The sequence below is a fragment of the Homarus americanus genome, unplaced genomic scaffold (genome assembly GCF_018991925.1).
Source record: "Homarus americanus isolate GMGI-L3 unplaced genomic scaffold, GMGI_Hamer_2.0 scaffold45562, whole genome shotgun sequence".
Lineage (NCBI taxonomy): Eukaryota > Metazoa > Arthropoda > Malacostraca > Decapoda > Nephropidae > Homarus > Homarus americanus.
Window position 1 is genome coordinate 8,363,368 of NW_024744839.1, and position 17,001 is coordinate 8,380,368.

The 17,001-nt window shown below is 44.2% G+C and overlaps 1 protein-coding gene across 1 annotated transcript in view; it reads right to left on the reverse strand.

The window, feature by feature from the left end:
* Positions 1 to 17,001, reverse strand: part of LOC121878156 — a 32,987-nt gene that overhangs the window by 12,467 nt on the left and 3,519 nt on the right. The window contains exon 2 of the mRNA XM_042384183.1: positions 3,529 to 3,798. Coding sequence (XP_042240117.1) covers positions 3,529 to 3,798 — 270 coding nt within the window. The remainder of the gene's footprint in view (positions 1 to 3,528; positions 3,799 to 17,001) is intronic.

The following is a 17,001-nucleotide window of genomic DNA, read 5'->3' on the forward strand; positions in this document are numbered from 1 at the left end:
CCACCATAAGTAAGTCACCCTATGGATCGCTCTGACAATGACTCATGTGTGACCTGAGGGAGGCCCAGCGGCTGGGGAATCTGTCTGCATGTGCTGCTGAAGAGAGTGGTCCCGGCAGGTGCTGGACTCTGTCTCCTGTGAGAGACTCTGCTAGCTGGGGACTCTTTGCTAGGGAAGGAAGACCTCCTCCCGACCTTGACTTGTAATGAGTGTGACCCCATCTGCCTCTGAGTTCTGACTCTCCCTGTGTGTCTGATGCTGGGAAGGAGCTGTCGGCCCCTTATATTGGCGGTGTCAGGCCGGCAGATGTCGTCACTAATTAACACTAATCTGGGTGTGTCGCGACAGCTGTGTTTGATCAGGTGCGTGGTGTGGGCTGGAATGTAGTTTCTTGAGTTAACACGGTCATGTTGTCGGTTTGTCTAATCAAGCGGTGGTGAGAACTCTGTTTCATTGTGACCGTGACCTCTGCTGGGTCAGGTCTTAATCTCACTTTAATTACGAAGGCTGGGTCAACTTATTAGGGTGTACACCCACTAAAAATTATTAAGCACCCATGTCATATTGCATCACGCCGTAAGGGTGAAGGATAATTTTTTAGTGGGTGTACATATATACATTCGTACATTGCATACATACATACATACATACATACATACATACATACATACTGTACACCCAATAAAAATTATTCGGCACCCTTATGGCGTGATACAATATGACACGGGTGCTGAATAATATTTTAGCGGGTGTACACCTGGGCATCCGGTTACTGTTTTTGTGCTGTTCTTCTCTGGGCTGTAAGTTATGGTCTGATAAACAATCACTACACACCAAAGTAACTGGAAGAGGCATACTGTAAGTGTAGGTTTACCACATGTCCCGGTTTGACCGGGACAGTCCTGATTTTCAGTCCTTGTCTCTGCTTCCTGGCCAGTTTCTCATTATTTCTTCTGGAGTTAAACAGGTTAGGAAATGTAAACAAAAAAAATTTCCTAATAATATGTTTCCTTAGCTTTGTTGAGCAGAAATGCGATAATTTGACTTTAGCAATGCAATTTATGCTTGACTGCTAGAAACAAAGACTGGAAGGAGAAAGGAATCATTTATGAAGAAGATTGGGCTCAACTGTGAAATCACTTCAGTGTAACTAGTATTTAAGTTGCTAATCTCATGCATGTTGTTGAATACATCCTTTGTTTGCCTGCAACATCAGCTCCGATATAGAGAGACCTTTCTATTATGTATAACATATGGTCACAGGACTGTAGTTTTAACTCAGAAAACACAGTTTAAGCTCTGATTTCCTATAAGTTCAACTTTGACATGACATGTTCACAGTTTTTTGACAAAGTAAAAAGATTACAAATAAATTGCAGGAAGTTCTTTTCAATGAAGAGTATGGATAATCCTAAAAAATGAGTAAAATAGTGGCTATAATAGTATAATTGTATGAATAATATGTAAAACATATTAGTTTTTGAAGAGTGCCTTTGATTAACTGATTGTATTTACTTTACTTTACTTTTATCCTCTTCACCACTGATCGGCTCGTTAGCCGCTTGGGCGATAGGTCACGTCTCTGATTACTTTTCCTTTTCTTTTATCCTCTTCACCAAAAGAGCGGCTCGTCAGCCGCTTGGGCGATCGGTCACGTCTCTGTTACGCAATGTTGGCAAGTACTGGGCATGCACCAGCTCCTGAATGTACCTGAACCCGCTCCAGTGTTGGCCAAGTCTTGTCTTGAAAGAGCTCACACTCGGTGCCGTCACAACACTTTCTGGTAGATTGTTCCAAGAGTTCACAACTCTCACTCCGAAAAAATTTGCTCTCACAGTTTTCTGGACTTGCGGCTTCTTCAATCTTGAGCTGTGACCCCTTGTGGGGCGAGCGTCCATCAGCTCCAAGTAAGGACACTCGACTGAGTAGTGCCCCTTGAGATGCTTATACACCTCTATTAGGTCACCCCTTGCCCGTCTGTAGTATAAGCTAGGCAAGTTCAGGCGCTCCAATCTCTCAGGGTAGCTGAGGTGCCGAAGGGCAGGCACCAGCCTGGTGGCCCTCCTTTGAACATTTTCAACCAACTGACAGTCCTTAGCATATCTCGGGGACCAGACGGGATGACAGTACTCCAGATGGGGAAGCACTTCACTCTTGAAGATCGTTACGAGGGACGGACTGTCTAGATATCTGAACGACCTTCTTATAAGACCCAATAATTTATTTGCCTGATTTACCTTCTTCTCGCAATGGCCCGAGAACTTCAGCTCATTGTCAACATACACACCTAGGTCCTTCTCACATTCAGTCTCAAATAGTGCAGCTTCTTCATCCCGTTGGGACATATGATACGCCTCCTTACTGTTGGTACGCCCCAGGTGCATCCTCTTACACTTCGTGACATTGAATCTCAGCAGCCATTTCTTCGACCATTCTTGGAGCCTACAGAGGTCCTTTTGCAGCTCTTCACAGTCTGCTTGGTTCTTGATTTCCGAAATAACTTGGCGTCATCGGCAAACATTTGTATGGAGGAGTGTACAACGCCAGGCATGTCATTTGTGAAACAAACAAACAACAGCGGGCCCAATACACTGCCCTGTGGTACCCCGCTTGTGACACGTACGGATGATGATTTCGTGCCATTAATCACCACACATTGCTTGCTGTCATGTAGAAAGTCTTCTACCCACGCTCGGACATTTCCCCGAAGTCCGTACCCTTCCAGTTTGATTTTCAGCCTTTCGTGGGGTACACTGTCGAAAGCCTTGGCAAAATCTAGGTAAATATTGTCGATATTACCACCCCGTTTCAGAATATGGGTCCAAATATCCAATACCTTGAGCAATTGTGTTAAGCAGGAGCGCCCCGGCATAAAACCGTGTTGGCAATCCTTTACAGTAGGTAGTAGATGTTCTATCGCGGCATCTCTGATAATACTCTCAAATCCTTTACATATTATGCTGGTCAGGTTCACCGGTCTATAGTTGTTCGTGGAGTGACGATCGCCCTTCTTGAAGATAGGACTCACATAAGCCACTTTCCATTCACTGGGGACCTGTCGTTCATCCAGGCATTTACAAAACAGGATCTTCAGGGGCTCGGCAAGCTCGTTGCTCAACTCTTTTAGCACTCTAGGATGCACCATGTCAGGGCCGGGACTCTTATGAACATCTCTCTCTCTCTCTCTCTCTCTCTCTCTCTTTTTATCAAGACTTTGAAGTATAAAATTTGCGATGATGTATATTATGACTTCTGTTTGTTGCGTAACAAAACAGTCAGCTTTATTTTATAAAAACTGTTATTCATGATAATGCAAAAGCTCTTAATTAATGACTATATTGATTTATAAAACTTAATTTCTGTTTTACAGAAACAAATTTGAAATATTAATTAAACACAAAGGGCATTTTTAATTAGCACAGGACATTGCATGAGGCATTCAAATAATTGAACATTTAAGACAACTTCACAATGTTAAATATAAATGAAAGTGGAGGAGGGGGTAAAGGCAGGAGCTACGCAACTTACCAATGAAAGTTTCCAACGCTTGCATCCAGAAGTATGACCCTTGTTCTTCGTAACCCTCCATGATGCCAACCCACATTTCATTGTAACCATTGTTGGCAGCAACTCCTTTCATCCAGTCCCACTCCTGCTGTGTCAGGGGCATCAGGAAGGATGCCCACATTTCCTTACAGGCAGAGTAGGCATCTAACCAGCTGAGAGCAGATGAGGCTGGTGTGGGATAAAACACACGACGACCCAGCTCCTGATGGAATCCACTCTTCTCATACATGTCTGCAATAAATCACCGTGGTCAAGATTTACTGGAGGATTTACCTGGGTAGGAAAGGGCACTCCAGGTTGTATAAAAAAGAAAAGCCATTATTCTAATTCTTTAACCTGTAAAGTAGTTCATAACTGTTAATTGTCATTGTTAGATTTGCAGAAACGAGAACTACATTTAGTGGATGCGGCTCGAAATAAATGACAGCTTATTAATTTTCAGGTAAATATTAATCAAAATCTCTTGTGTACTACTGGCACCCCCTCTAAGCTCAATAAAATCGTCTGACGTTAGCCAAATTAAATATTAAAAGCGGCTACTCCGTAGTGAAGGGGTTCAACCGTTAATATCCACCCTAGTCCTTATTGTTTATACCAGCTTAAACACAAAGGTTATCAAATATTTTATTTAAAATCAGGGTTACAAAAGAGTTTCATACGTCAAGCTTAGCTGGAGGAAATCCAAATATACGGTAGTTTTACAACCCTCAAAAAACGAGTTGGAGAAAAAATGCACAAGTGTAATAGCTCCTTAAAGGAAAGGAGTGGGGAGGGGGGGGTTACATATTACTGTGTAGCTACAAATTGTTCCGGCAACACCAAAAGGAATAGAAACATGATTTTCTTCAGATTTACAAAGGATCCAAAGAGGTGAATCGTAAACCTTCTTCTGTCTATGCTGACTTCATTAATTTTTATGAGCTCTTTCTTTATTTAATGCATTTAGTATTGATAACGATTCACTCTTCAGAATTGCTAGCTAACATTAGAGTATCAATATGATATATAAAATGAGCAGGATACTGTTATGTTTTGTTTTCAGTAGGCTGCACCCCTCACTTTGTAAATGTCTAGATATGCCACTGGAAATTACGTAGCCTAAACATTGGATCCCCCTGTCAACTTTATCGGCTTATCTTTGGTTAAATTGCCTGTTGTAAGCCTGCTCTGTCTACTACTATTTTGCTATCACTCGGAATCGAGTATGACGATCATCCACCTATGATAAAATGATATGAGTTATTGAGGATGTCATCTTCCTTGGTGAGCTCTGAGGTGACTAGAGAGGACGATACGTGACTGGCAGATTCGTTCATAGATGTTGCACATGAGGAGGGTTATATCTAGTGCGGGAGGGGCGGCGGCAGCGTCTTTCCGGCGTTGGCGCTTTTCTGCCTCGGTTTGCAGTTGGGCTAACTCGAAAGTATTGACGCCTTCAAGAGTGGTGCCCTTCCAAGCGGGACGGTGTGGAGTAATCGTCTCCCAGGTGAGGGGGTCGATGTGGCACTTTTTCAAGTTTGTCTTAGGACTATTCCTATATCTTTTCAGTTGCCCACCAGCATTAAGGTTTACTATTCATTATGTGACTGTAAAGTAGCGGCTTTGGCAGTCTACTGTCGTCCATGCAGGTAACATGGCCACTGGCCAGTCCAACGTAGTTGTTTATGGTATAATTGTAGCCTTGATGTTCCTACAGTTGGTGTCAGCGAGAATGCTGGCATTTGTTCTCTTTTCTTCCCAGAAAATTCGGAGGATGGAACGTAGACTACATTGATGAAAGTTTTCAAATGCTTTGAGGTGCCTCCTGCATGTGACCCATATCTCGCGTCCATATAGCAGGATGGGGAGGACCACTGCTCGATATACGTGCAGCTTTGTAGATAATTTCAGCTTCCTACAGCTGGAGACACGGGTATGGAGTCTGCCAAAGGCTTGAGATGCACATCTGATCCGATGTTGAATCTCTTTATCGATATCCGCAGTGGTGGACAAGTGGGAGCCGAGATACTTAAACTGGGTAGCATTAGAGAGGGTAGTACCGTTAAGCTGGATGGAAGGTGGAGATGTAGTCGAACCAGGGGCAAGCTGAAAGAGAATCTGAGTCTTATGTACATTCACCTCAAGGCTGAAGTGTGCATATGCATCTGCATAGGCGTTCAGGATCTCCTGTAGGTCGCGTTCAGTGTGAGCGACAAGGGTGAGGTCATCTGCATACTGAAGTTTAGAAATGAAAGCTGCCGACACCATTGTTCCTGCCTGGAGTTTTCTTATGTTGAAAAGACCCTTCATCCGGTACTGGATGTCTACCCCGCCGGCTAAATTGGCACTGGAGCGAGTAAGGAAGGCAGCCAAGAAAATGGAAGAGAGAGTTGATGCCAGTGCACATTATTGTTTTACCCCCGTTTGGATGGGGAAGAGCTCAGACTGGGTACCATCGTGCAGGACACTGCCGTTAATGCCATTGTGGAGTTGCCTCACAATGGCAATGAATTTTGGTGGGCAGCCAAAATGGCTGAGGGTCCGTCAGAGGGCTTCCCTGTTGACCGAGTCAAAGGCCTTGGTTAGGTCGATGAAGGCCATGTACAGGTCACGACGCTGTTCTCTGCACTTTTCCTGTATCTGGTGGGCAGCAAAGATCAGGCCAGTGGTGCCATGTGATGGTCAAAAGCCACATTGAGATTCTGGGAGGAAGTTTTCCGCCTCAGGAAGCGCATACGAAAGTGTATACTTCCACGGCCTACATACACCGTATACCTGCATTTTATATTTTCATGCTTTACTGTACACCTGCATAGTTTATATGCATAACTAGCCAATTGAGAATCTGTATGACAATTTTGTTATTATAATTATTATTATTATTATTATTATTATTATTATTATTATTATTACTATTATTATTATTCAAACTTCCAATAATGTGACCTGATCTTATTTTTTTTTCACTGTAGCAGCCTAATCTTAAAACCTCCGGTCTTAAAATTTCCAATAATCCATTGGTAGTTGTGCAATTTTCAGGCTATACCTGTACTGTACTTTTTTAAAAACGCCAATAAACTATAGTGAGCACAAACTTGTAAAAACAGTGATGTTCTTTATATCAATGATAAAATATTAGCCTGTTAAACACAGCTACAATAAAATGCATTGGTTAATCGTCTGTGATACATATAATTTTAATCAAATGGTGTAAAACTGGTGAAAAGGTGTAGCTACCACTGTCGCTTTACTGGAAGTAATATATTCCCTAGGTTGGCAATTATTATAATTTTCTGTAAAATAATTAATGTGCTGCTTTGAGGCATTATTCTTAGATATCTAAATTTGGAGGTCCATAACCTACAGACTACATAAAAATTTTTTTTAATGAATAATCTGGTATAATGACACATCATGTAAAGCTCACTGGTGGCGGTACAGCAGTAATACGCGTAATTTTCATCATACACTGTATGTCAAGGGTTCGAGCCTCGACCCAGACACATGTGAGAAAGGTGTTATCATTCACTGTGACCCTACCAAACATCACAGGTTTGCTGGTCCCAGGTTTCTTCCTGTATTAACGCTGGGTAGACCGCCCTAACGGCGAGTAAGCTGGTGTGTCGAAAATGATCTATACTGTTGTGGGGTTTCGTGGTATAATGTTGTCTAGCACTCAGGATGGATGGAAACTCTAAGGTGGTTTTCTTGTATAATATAAGTTATATGATAGACAGTCTGGTGCTGGAGGTGCCGTGTGGTGAGGAGCTGCTCAGTAGAGACGTTCGGTGAGTAGCGTGTTGAAGGAGGTAGATGTGCAGGAGCTTCGTTAGAGAAGATGTTGCCTGTTGCTGGCCTCCTGGTTGAATGAAAGCTGGACAGCGAGGAGCTTGCTGGAGGAGGTGTTGCGTGTTCAGGAACCGAGAGCAGAATGAAAGAGCTGGTTGGTGAGGAAGCTCAGAGAAGGACAGCTGGTGGGTCGCCATGCTCGCTGGCGGGAGCGAGGACCGCCAGGCCAGGCAGCGGCGGAGGAGGAGGTGTTGCGTGTTCAAGGAGAGAGGCCAGAAATGAATCTCAATGGAGAGACAGAGCTTATATACCCAGCAGCCGTGAGTCATGTAGGGAAAACCCAGAAAGTAGCCGGTCTTTTGCCTCTGTTGCTAGGATATGGTGGCATCTGGTGACGCCGCTCGCTTGCCGCTAGTTTGGTTGCTAGGGAAGGCGTCGCAGGTGGCCTGCAGCTACTCAGTTTGTAGGGGAGACGTCCACTGCAATACTCCCCCTTCCCTCCAGGCGGTGTAGGAGACTTGTTGTTTGTAGAGTTGCTTAGCACATGTGAGGCAGAACGGGCGGTGCATGCCTCATGTGAGACAACGGCGATGGCGTGAATGAGCCTGGTCGCTGATTACAACTGTCAATATACACACTATCTGTGGGAGAAGGGAGAAAAAGGGTGTGTGGAGGCGATGAATGTTGTGCTTCCCTCACGACAGGTACAGGGTCGTCAGATGCGCCTGCTGGGGTGTGTGTGTGCCTGGGTCAGGAGCAGGGGCTGCGTCAGCAGAAGCGGATTAGGGCTCGTCACAGCAGCTGGGTCCATGACAGCAGCAGGGTGCAGGACATTAGCAGGGAGTACCTGAGGGAGAAAAGAGGGTGTGTGGAGGCGATGAATGTTGTGCTTCCCTCACGGCAGGTACTGAGTCGTCAGATGCGCCTGCTGGGGTGTGTGGGCCTGGGTCAGGAGCAGGGGCTGCGTCAGCAGAAGCGGATAAGGGCTCGTGACAGCAGCTGGGTCCACGACAGCAGCAGGGTGCAGGACATTAGCAGGGAGTACCTGAGGGAGAAAAGAGGGGTGTGTGTGGGTCCGCACTCAGGAACAAAGGCCGCGTCAGGGGCGGCAGGGGTTACTGCTGGGCCGGGGTCGGCGTCTGAGGCAGGACAGGTGTGCTGGGTTCGGTAGGATGTGGTGCTTTGGGCAGGAAGAGGAGCTGGTGTCTGCTTAGAGTAGCAGAGCTGCTTCTGTGTGGATAAGCCAGTCTTCCATGCTGCTTGAAGACTGGGAGCGTGATCACTGATCAGTGTCTCCTCCATCCTGTGTGAGTGCGAATCTCCGGGGGTCACCATTTGTAGGGTTTCGTGGTAAGCCAGTCTTCTATGCTGCTTGAAGACTGGGAGCGTGATCAGTGTCTCCTCCATCCTGTGTGAGTGCGAATCTCCGGGAGTCACCATTTGTAGGGTTTCGTGGTATAATGTTGTCTAGCACTCAGGATGGATGGAAACTCTAAGGCGGTTTTCTTGTATAATATAAGTTATATGATAGACAGTCTGGTGCTGGAGGTGCCGTGTGGTGAGGAGCTGCTCAGTAGAGACGTTCTGTGAGTAGCGTGTTGAAGGAGGTAGATGTGCAGGAGCTTCGTTAGAGAAGATGTTGCCTGTTGCTGGCCTCCTGGTTGAATGAAAGCTGGACAGCGAGGAGCTTGCTGGAGGAGGTGTTGTGTGTTCAGGAACCGAGAGCAGAATGAAAGAGCTGGTTGGTGAGGAAGCTCAGAGAAGGACAGCTGGTGGGTCGCCATGCTCGCTGGCGGGAGCGAGGGCCGCCAGGCAGCGGCGGAGGAGGAGGTGTTGCGTGTTCAAGGAGAGAGGCCAGAATGAATCTCAATGGAGAGACAGAGCTTATATACCCAGCAGCCGTGAGTCATGTAGGGAAAACCCAGAAAGTAGCCGGTCTTTTGCCTCTGTTGCTAGGATATGGTGGCATCTGGTGACGCCGCTCGCTTGCCGCTAGTTTGGTTGCTAGGGAAGGCGTCGCAGGTGGCCTGCAGCTACGCAGTTTGTAGGGGAGACGTCCACTACACTGTATACCTTGCAGCCGCTTGGCGTCGCCACTGTCGCGGGATATAAAAAAATTAACATTTAACGAGCCATCTCCAGGACCTAATGTATAGAATCCTAGCTTCGAGTCTCTGGAGAGGAATGTTAGCCTGTCCTCTTGTCATCTTTTAACGTTGTCCAGTAACGAGGAAGAGGCTGGCGGGCAGCCCTTTAATCAGCCACTCCCCATTCCTCACTCAATGAGTTCAGTTGTCCAGTAAAAGAAAAAAGGGTTGACGTTGTCTGATGATACAACTACTCATTCAGCAGCAGCCAGATTTGCTCACACGAGTAATAAAAAGAAAGAAGACAGATAGCTGTCTGCTACAACTACTACCACTACTTTGCTGTCACTCAAAGACGAGTATGACGACCATCCAGTCGATGACACAATGATATGAGGTAATAGTGATGTCACCTTCGTTGGTAAGCTCTGAGGTCGCTCGAGAGGCCGATATAGGACCCCCAGGGGCGTACACAGTTGTTGGGTCACATCAAGTGCGGCAATGTCTTTTCGGAGCTGGCATTTGTCTGCCTCGGTGTGGAATTGAGTTAAATCGAAAGTATTGACACCTTATCGTGTGGTGCTTCTCCAAGCGTTACGGTGTGAAGTGATCGTCGCCAAGGTGAGGGGGGGTCGATTTAGTACTTTTTCAGGTTTGCCTTAAGACAATCGTTATGTTTTTCCGTTGCCCCCTCCTCCCCCCCTCCCTCAGCGTTACGTTTATCATTCGTTAGGTGACTGTAAAGTAGCATTTTTGGCTGTCTACTGTCATCCATGCAGGGAAACATGGTCAGTCCAATGAAGTTGTTCATGGGTATTGTTAGCCACGATTCTCCTACTTTTGATGTCAGCCACGATGCTCCTACTTTTGGTGTCAGCGAGAATACTGGCATTTGTTCTCTTGTCTTCCCAGCAAACTCGGAGGACGGAACGCAACTACTGTGGTGAACGTTCTCGTACGCCTTGAGGTATCTCCTGTATGTGACCCATGTCTCGTTGCCATACAGCAGGGTGAGGACCACTGATCGATATATGTGTAACTTTGTAGATAATTTCAACTCCTTACAGCTGAAGACACCAGGTATGCTAAAGGCATCATTGGCCAAAGGAAGGCTATAGGTAGAAGGATAAATCGTGGCGAAATTCACCTCCGGGACTATTATAGGGTATTGGCGAGTAGAGTTAAAACCGAGATAAGGAAAGCAAAGAGGAATAATGAGGTAAGGATAGCAAGGGAGGCGAAGACAAACCCCAAAGGATTCTACCAAATGTATCAAACTAAAACACGAGAAAAGATTGGACCAATACGGTCAGACTCCGGCGAGCTCACTGATAACGACGGAGAAATGAGCAATAATTTGAATAAATATTTTCAACAGTTTTCACCACCGAAAATCTAAACATGATACCCGAGGCACCGACTCTATTCAGAGATAGTGAAGAAAACAAATTAAGTGAGATAGTAGTGACTAGTAACGATGTTAGTAAGCAAATAGACAAACTAAAGCCTAATAAGTCACCTGGTCCCGATGAGATATTTGCCAGAGTATTAAAGGAATGTAAGGAAGAGCTTAGTATGCCCTTAGCAAAGTTGTTTAACATGTCCTTAAAAACAGGTGTAGTACCAGAATCCTGGAGGATAGCGAATGTAATACCGATTTTCAGAAGGGATAGATCACTATCCTCTAACTACGTAATCAGTCTAACATCAATAGTAGGCAAAATTACTGGAAGCAATCATTTCAAACTCTATTCGAAATCACCTGGAAGCACCGATTGATCAATGATTTACAGCATGAAAGCTACAAGCGGACGTTCTTGCCCTAACTAATCTATTAACATTCTTTTCATCAGTTTTCGAATCGGTGGACGAGGGGCACAATTATGATGTGGTATATCTCGACTTTAGCAAAGCCTTCGACAGAGTCCCCCACGAAAGACTAATTAGAAAGGTAGAAGCTCATGGCATCAAAGGTAACATCCTTAAATGGATTAGGGCGTGGTTACAGGACAGGAAACAGCGAGTGAGCATTAACGGCACTAAGTCCCATTGGAGCAACGTCACAAGTGGAGTTCCCCAAGGCTCAGTACTTGGACCATTATTATTTATTATATACATAAACGACATAGATATCGGCATAGACAGCAACATAAATAAATTTGCTGATGACACTAAAATAGGACGTGTTATTAAATCTGACGAGGACTCAGCAAAACTGCAGGAAGATCTAAACAAATTTTTCGAATGGTCTGAAAAATGGCAGATGAAATTCAACGTGGACAAATGTAAAGTACTCAGTATAGGAGATGTAAACAGGGAAACCAGATACCAGATGAACAACGATGCCATAGAGAAATCCGACTGCGAGAGAGATTTAGGAGTAATGATAAGTAGGAACCTTAAGCCAAGTAAACAATGTGTTTTTGCTCGTAACAAGGCTAATAAAGTACTTGGGTTCATACAAAGGAGTGTTAGTTACAAGACTAGCGAGGTCATCCTAAAACTGTATCTTGCTCTTGTGAGACCACACCTGGATTACTCAGTTCAGTTCTGGTCACCGTATTACAGAATGGATATAGAATCCTTGGAAAGAATTCAGAGGAGAATGACAAGACTAATCCCGGGCATTAGGAACCTTGAGTATAGAGACAGGTTAAAGCATCTTAATTTGCACTCCCTCGAGAGACGTAGAGCGAGGGGCGACCTGATAGAGGTGTATAAGTGGAAGACAGGGCTAAACAAAGGGGACATTACGAAGGTACTCAAATTATCCAACCAGGAGCGAACTCGTAACAATGGTTTTAAATTAGACAAATTTAGATTTAGGCGTGAAATAGGTAAACACTGGTTTGGAAACAGAGTAGTGGATGAATGGAACAAGTTACCAAATATCATCATTAACTCGAATACGCTGAATTGCTTCAAACATAGGTTGGATGCTCATATGAGCAATAGGGGTTGGGTGTAAACGGGACTGCCCAGTATGGGCCAATAGGCCCGCTGCAGTTTCCTCCATTCTTATGTTCTTATGTTCTTATGTCCATGGTGGTGGACAGGTGGGAGTCAAGGTACTGGAAGTGGTTAACATTGGAGAGGATTATACCGTTAACTTGGATGAATGGTAGGGTCGTGGATGAACCAAGAACAGGCGGGAAGAGAATCTGAGTCTTGCATGTGCTCAACTCAAGGCCGCAGTGTGTTTACGAGTCTGTGTAGGTATTCAGGATCTCCTGTAGGTCTCGTTCAGTGTGAGCGACGAGGGTAAGGTCGTCTGCATACTGAAGTTCAGTGGTGGAAGAGACACTCTTTTGTTCTTGCTTGGAGTCATCTTATGTTGACGAGTCCCTTCATCCTGGTTAGATTGGCATTGGCACGGTAAAGAAGGCAGCCAAGAAATGGAAAAGAGAGTGGTGTCAGTACACATCCTTGTTTTACCCCTGTTGATGATGACTTTTGGTGGGCAACCAACACGACTGAGGATCAGCCAAAGATCCTCCCCGATGACCAAGTTAAAGGTCGATGAAGGCCATGACCAAGTCACGACTCTCTTCTGTACTTTTCCTGTAGCTGTCGGGCAGCGAAGATCATGTCAGTAGTGCCCCGATATGGTCTACTCAATAGCCACAATGAGATTCTGAGAAGTTGTCCGCCTCAGGAAGAAATCTGTTTAGGAGGAATTGGGCGATAATCTTGCCAGCTATGGACAGCAGCGAGATATCGCGGAGGTTGCCACAGCCTGGCCAGTCTTTGGAGTTTGCCTCGTCTTTAAGATCTTTGGGGATTTTATCCTGTTCCCATGTATTCTCCAGGAAAGAGTGGAGACGGCTGGTCAGCAGGGGTCCTCCTGCTTTATACACCTCGGCTGGGATTCTATCAGGTTCTGTGACTTTGATATTGTTCATCTACTTGATGTCAGTAGCTATCTCATCACGGGATGGAGGATAGTTGAGGTGGGCCAGTTCCAGGCGTTGGGACCTGCTGGGTAGTCAACATATACACATCGGTGTTTCGGTTGAGCAGTGAATGGTAGTGCCCTTTCCAGTGCTGAAGGATGCCCTCTTCATAATTAATTGAGGAGTTAACGTCGGATGAGAGGAAGGGGGCCGCGACGTGAGAAGATGAATCATAGAATGATTTAGTGGAATTGAAAAAAATCGCGCATCTGGCATTGATTCGCAAATTGTTGGGTTTCACGTGCTTTTTTCGTTCATCATTCGTTCTTCATTTCCCGAAGTTTGCACTGGACCATTACCTTCTGCCTGTGAAAAGTATCAGCCTTGATCTGAGACTGAGGGCAGCACGTTTGCTAGAGAGGATTACGCTGATTTTGTGGCCATTTGCATCAAACAAATCCAGGTGTTTCCTTCTGATTTGACAGCTTTGAGGGCGCACATATTCTGCTACAAACCTCCTACAGGAAGTGCCACACTTCTGTCCAGTTATCCAACTACTTAAGTGGGGAAAATATATATATTTTTTCTCTCTGCTGTTCTGTCGTGTTAAGACCGTCCGGAAGGAGAAGCCAAACATTTCCACTTCCAATGTTGGCAGTGCTCGTGCTATGACGGTCCAGATGGAATTGCTATCGCACTTTCTTTCCCATGGCCGGCTGTGAGCATTGCAAATCATAGTGACTGAAGCCTTGAAAATCGGCGATCGTGAACATTAAAAATAATAATTGTACCCAGAGAATTACCGTTAACAAGGTGGATTAATTGTGTACAGTATACACCATTTATTATTGGTATACTAAGCATTTAGAGCAAGGGGTCCACAACCTTAAGAACATAAGAACATAAGAATGGAGGAAACTGCAGCGGGCCTATTGGACCCATACTGGGCAGTCCCGTTTACACCCAACCCATATTGCTCATATAAGCATCCAACCTATGTTTGAAGCTATTCAGCGTATTCGAGTTAATGATGATATTTGGTAACTTGTTCCATTCATCCACTACTCTGTTTCCAAACCAGTGTTTACCTATTTCACGCCTAAATCTAAATTTGTCTAATTTAAAACCATTGTTACGAGTTCGCTCCTGGTTGGATAGTTTGAGTACCTTTGTAATGTCCCCTTTGTTTAGCCCTGCCTTCCACTTATACACCTCTAACAGGTCGCCCCTCGCTCTACGTCTCTCGAGGGAGTGCAAATTAAGATGCTTTAACCTGTCTCTATACTCAAGGTTCCTAATGCCCGGGAATAGTCTTGTTATTCTCCTCTGAATTTTTTCCAAGGATTCTATATCCATTCTGTAATACGGTGACCAGAACTGAACTGCGTAATCCAGGTGTGGTCTCACAAGAGCAAGATACTGTTTTAGGATGACCTCGCTAGTCTTGTAACTAACACTCCTTTGTATGAACCCAAGTACTTTATTAGCCTTGTTACGAGCAAAAACACATTGTTTACTTGGCTTAAGGTTACTACTTATCATTACTCCTAAATCTCTCTCGCAGTCGGATTTCTCTATGGCATCATTGTTCATCTGGTATCTGGTTTCCCTGTTTACATCTCCTATACTGAGTACTTTACATTTGTCCACATTGAATTACATCTGCCATTTTTCAGACCATTCGAAAAATTTGTTTAGATCTTCCTGTAGTTTTGCAGAGTCCTCGTCAGATTTAATAACACGTCGTATTTTAGTGTCATAAGCAAATTTGCTTATGTTGCTGTCTATGCCGATATCTATGTCGTTTATGTATATAAGAAATAATGATGATCCAAGTACTGAGCCTTGGGGAACTCCACTTGTGACATTGCTCCAATGGGACTGAGTGCCATTAATGCTCACTCGCTGTTTCCTGTCCTGTAACCACGCCCTAATCCATTTAATGATATTCCCTTTGATGCCATGTGCTTCTACCTTTCTAATTAGTCTTTCGTGGGGGACTCTGTCGAAGGCTTTGCTAAAGTCGAGATATACCACAACATAATTGTGCCCCTCGTCCACCGATTCGAAAACTGATGAAAATAATGTTAATAGATTAGTTAGACATGAACGTCCGCTTGTGAAGCCATGCTGGGAATCATTGATCAATTGGTGCTTTTCCAGGTGATTTCGAATAGAATTTGAAATGATTGTGTCCAGTAATTTGCCTACTATTGATGTTAGACTGATTGGGCGGTAGTTAGAGGATAGTGATCTATCCCCCTTCTTGAAGATCGGTATTACATTCGCTATCCTCCAGGATTCTGGTACTACACCTGTTTTTAAGGACATGTTAAACAACTTTGCTAAGGGCATACTAAGCTCTTCCTTACATTCCTTTAATACTCTGGCAAATATCTCATCGGGACCAGGTGACTTATTAGGCTTTAGTTTGTCTTTTTGCTTACTAACTTCGTTACTAGTCACTACTATCTCGCTTAATTTGTTTTCTTCACTATCTCTGAATAGAATCGGTGCCTCGGGTATCATGTTTAAATTTTCGGTGGTGAAAACTGTTGATAAATATTTATTCAAATTATTGCTCATTTCTCTGTCGTTATCAGTGAGCTCGCCGGTATCTGACTGTATTGGTCCAATCTTTTCTCGTGTTTTAGTTTGATACATTTGGTTGAATCTTTTGGGGTTTGTCTTCGCCTCCCTTGCTATCCTTACCTCATTATTCCTCTTGGCTTTCCTTATCTCGGTTTTAACCCTACTCGCCAATACCTTATAATAATCCCGGAGGTAAATTTCGCCACGATTTATCCTTCTACATATAGCCTTCCTTTGGCCAATGATGTTCTTTAAATAATTATTTATCCGTTTAGGGTCATTGTTGTCTGATCTGAGTTTTTTGTATGGTATGTTCTGCCTTTTTGCATTAAGTAACTCATTATTTAAATTGTCGTGGAACTCGGCAATCTCAGATCTCGTTGTCAGAAGGTGTCATCTGTCAGGTTCACGGCCAAGCGCGACACCCCCTCTCTCAGCTGCCTCTTTAAACTGTCAAAGTTTGCCCTTCTGAAATATGGTACTTTAGTGGAATTTTCCTTACGTCTGCCCTGAAAACACTGGTCAACATAAAAAAAAAATTCTCATGGTTCTGGATCAAAACAGTCTGATTCTAGTGTAATTGTATGTGCTGAACTCAATTATGACATTTGTATAGCTGTATCAGGCTCAGTTTTCCAGAACCAGCTATTCATACAGTAATTTATATGCTCATTGGCTCCACTTATGCAATTATTTTGTCCTGATTTGTGCTTTTTTGTTTGTTTCAGTTTGCTGATTCATGATATTGCATATCTACACCTGCATGATTTGTAATTACTCTGAAATTAACAAAACATGGAACGTCGCAAGTGTGTGAACGGTGCTGACAGTTTTTGCTACATATGTGATGCCTTCACTCCTGGCAGCCTCAAGAAACCAATCACAAAAGCTGTTCGACTGAACTACAAAAGTTACTTCAAATGTCATTTGGGTGACCAAGACAAGAAATGGGCACCTCATGTAGCCTGTAAGTCTTGTGTTAACCACCTGAGCAAGTGGATGTGTGGTAAACGAAGTTCAGGAATGCCGTTTGCTGTACCAATGATATGGCGTGAACCTAAAGACCACAGTAGTGACTGCTACTTCTGTCTCAC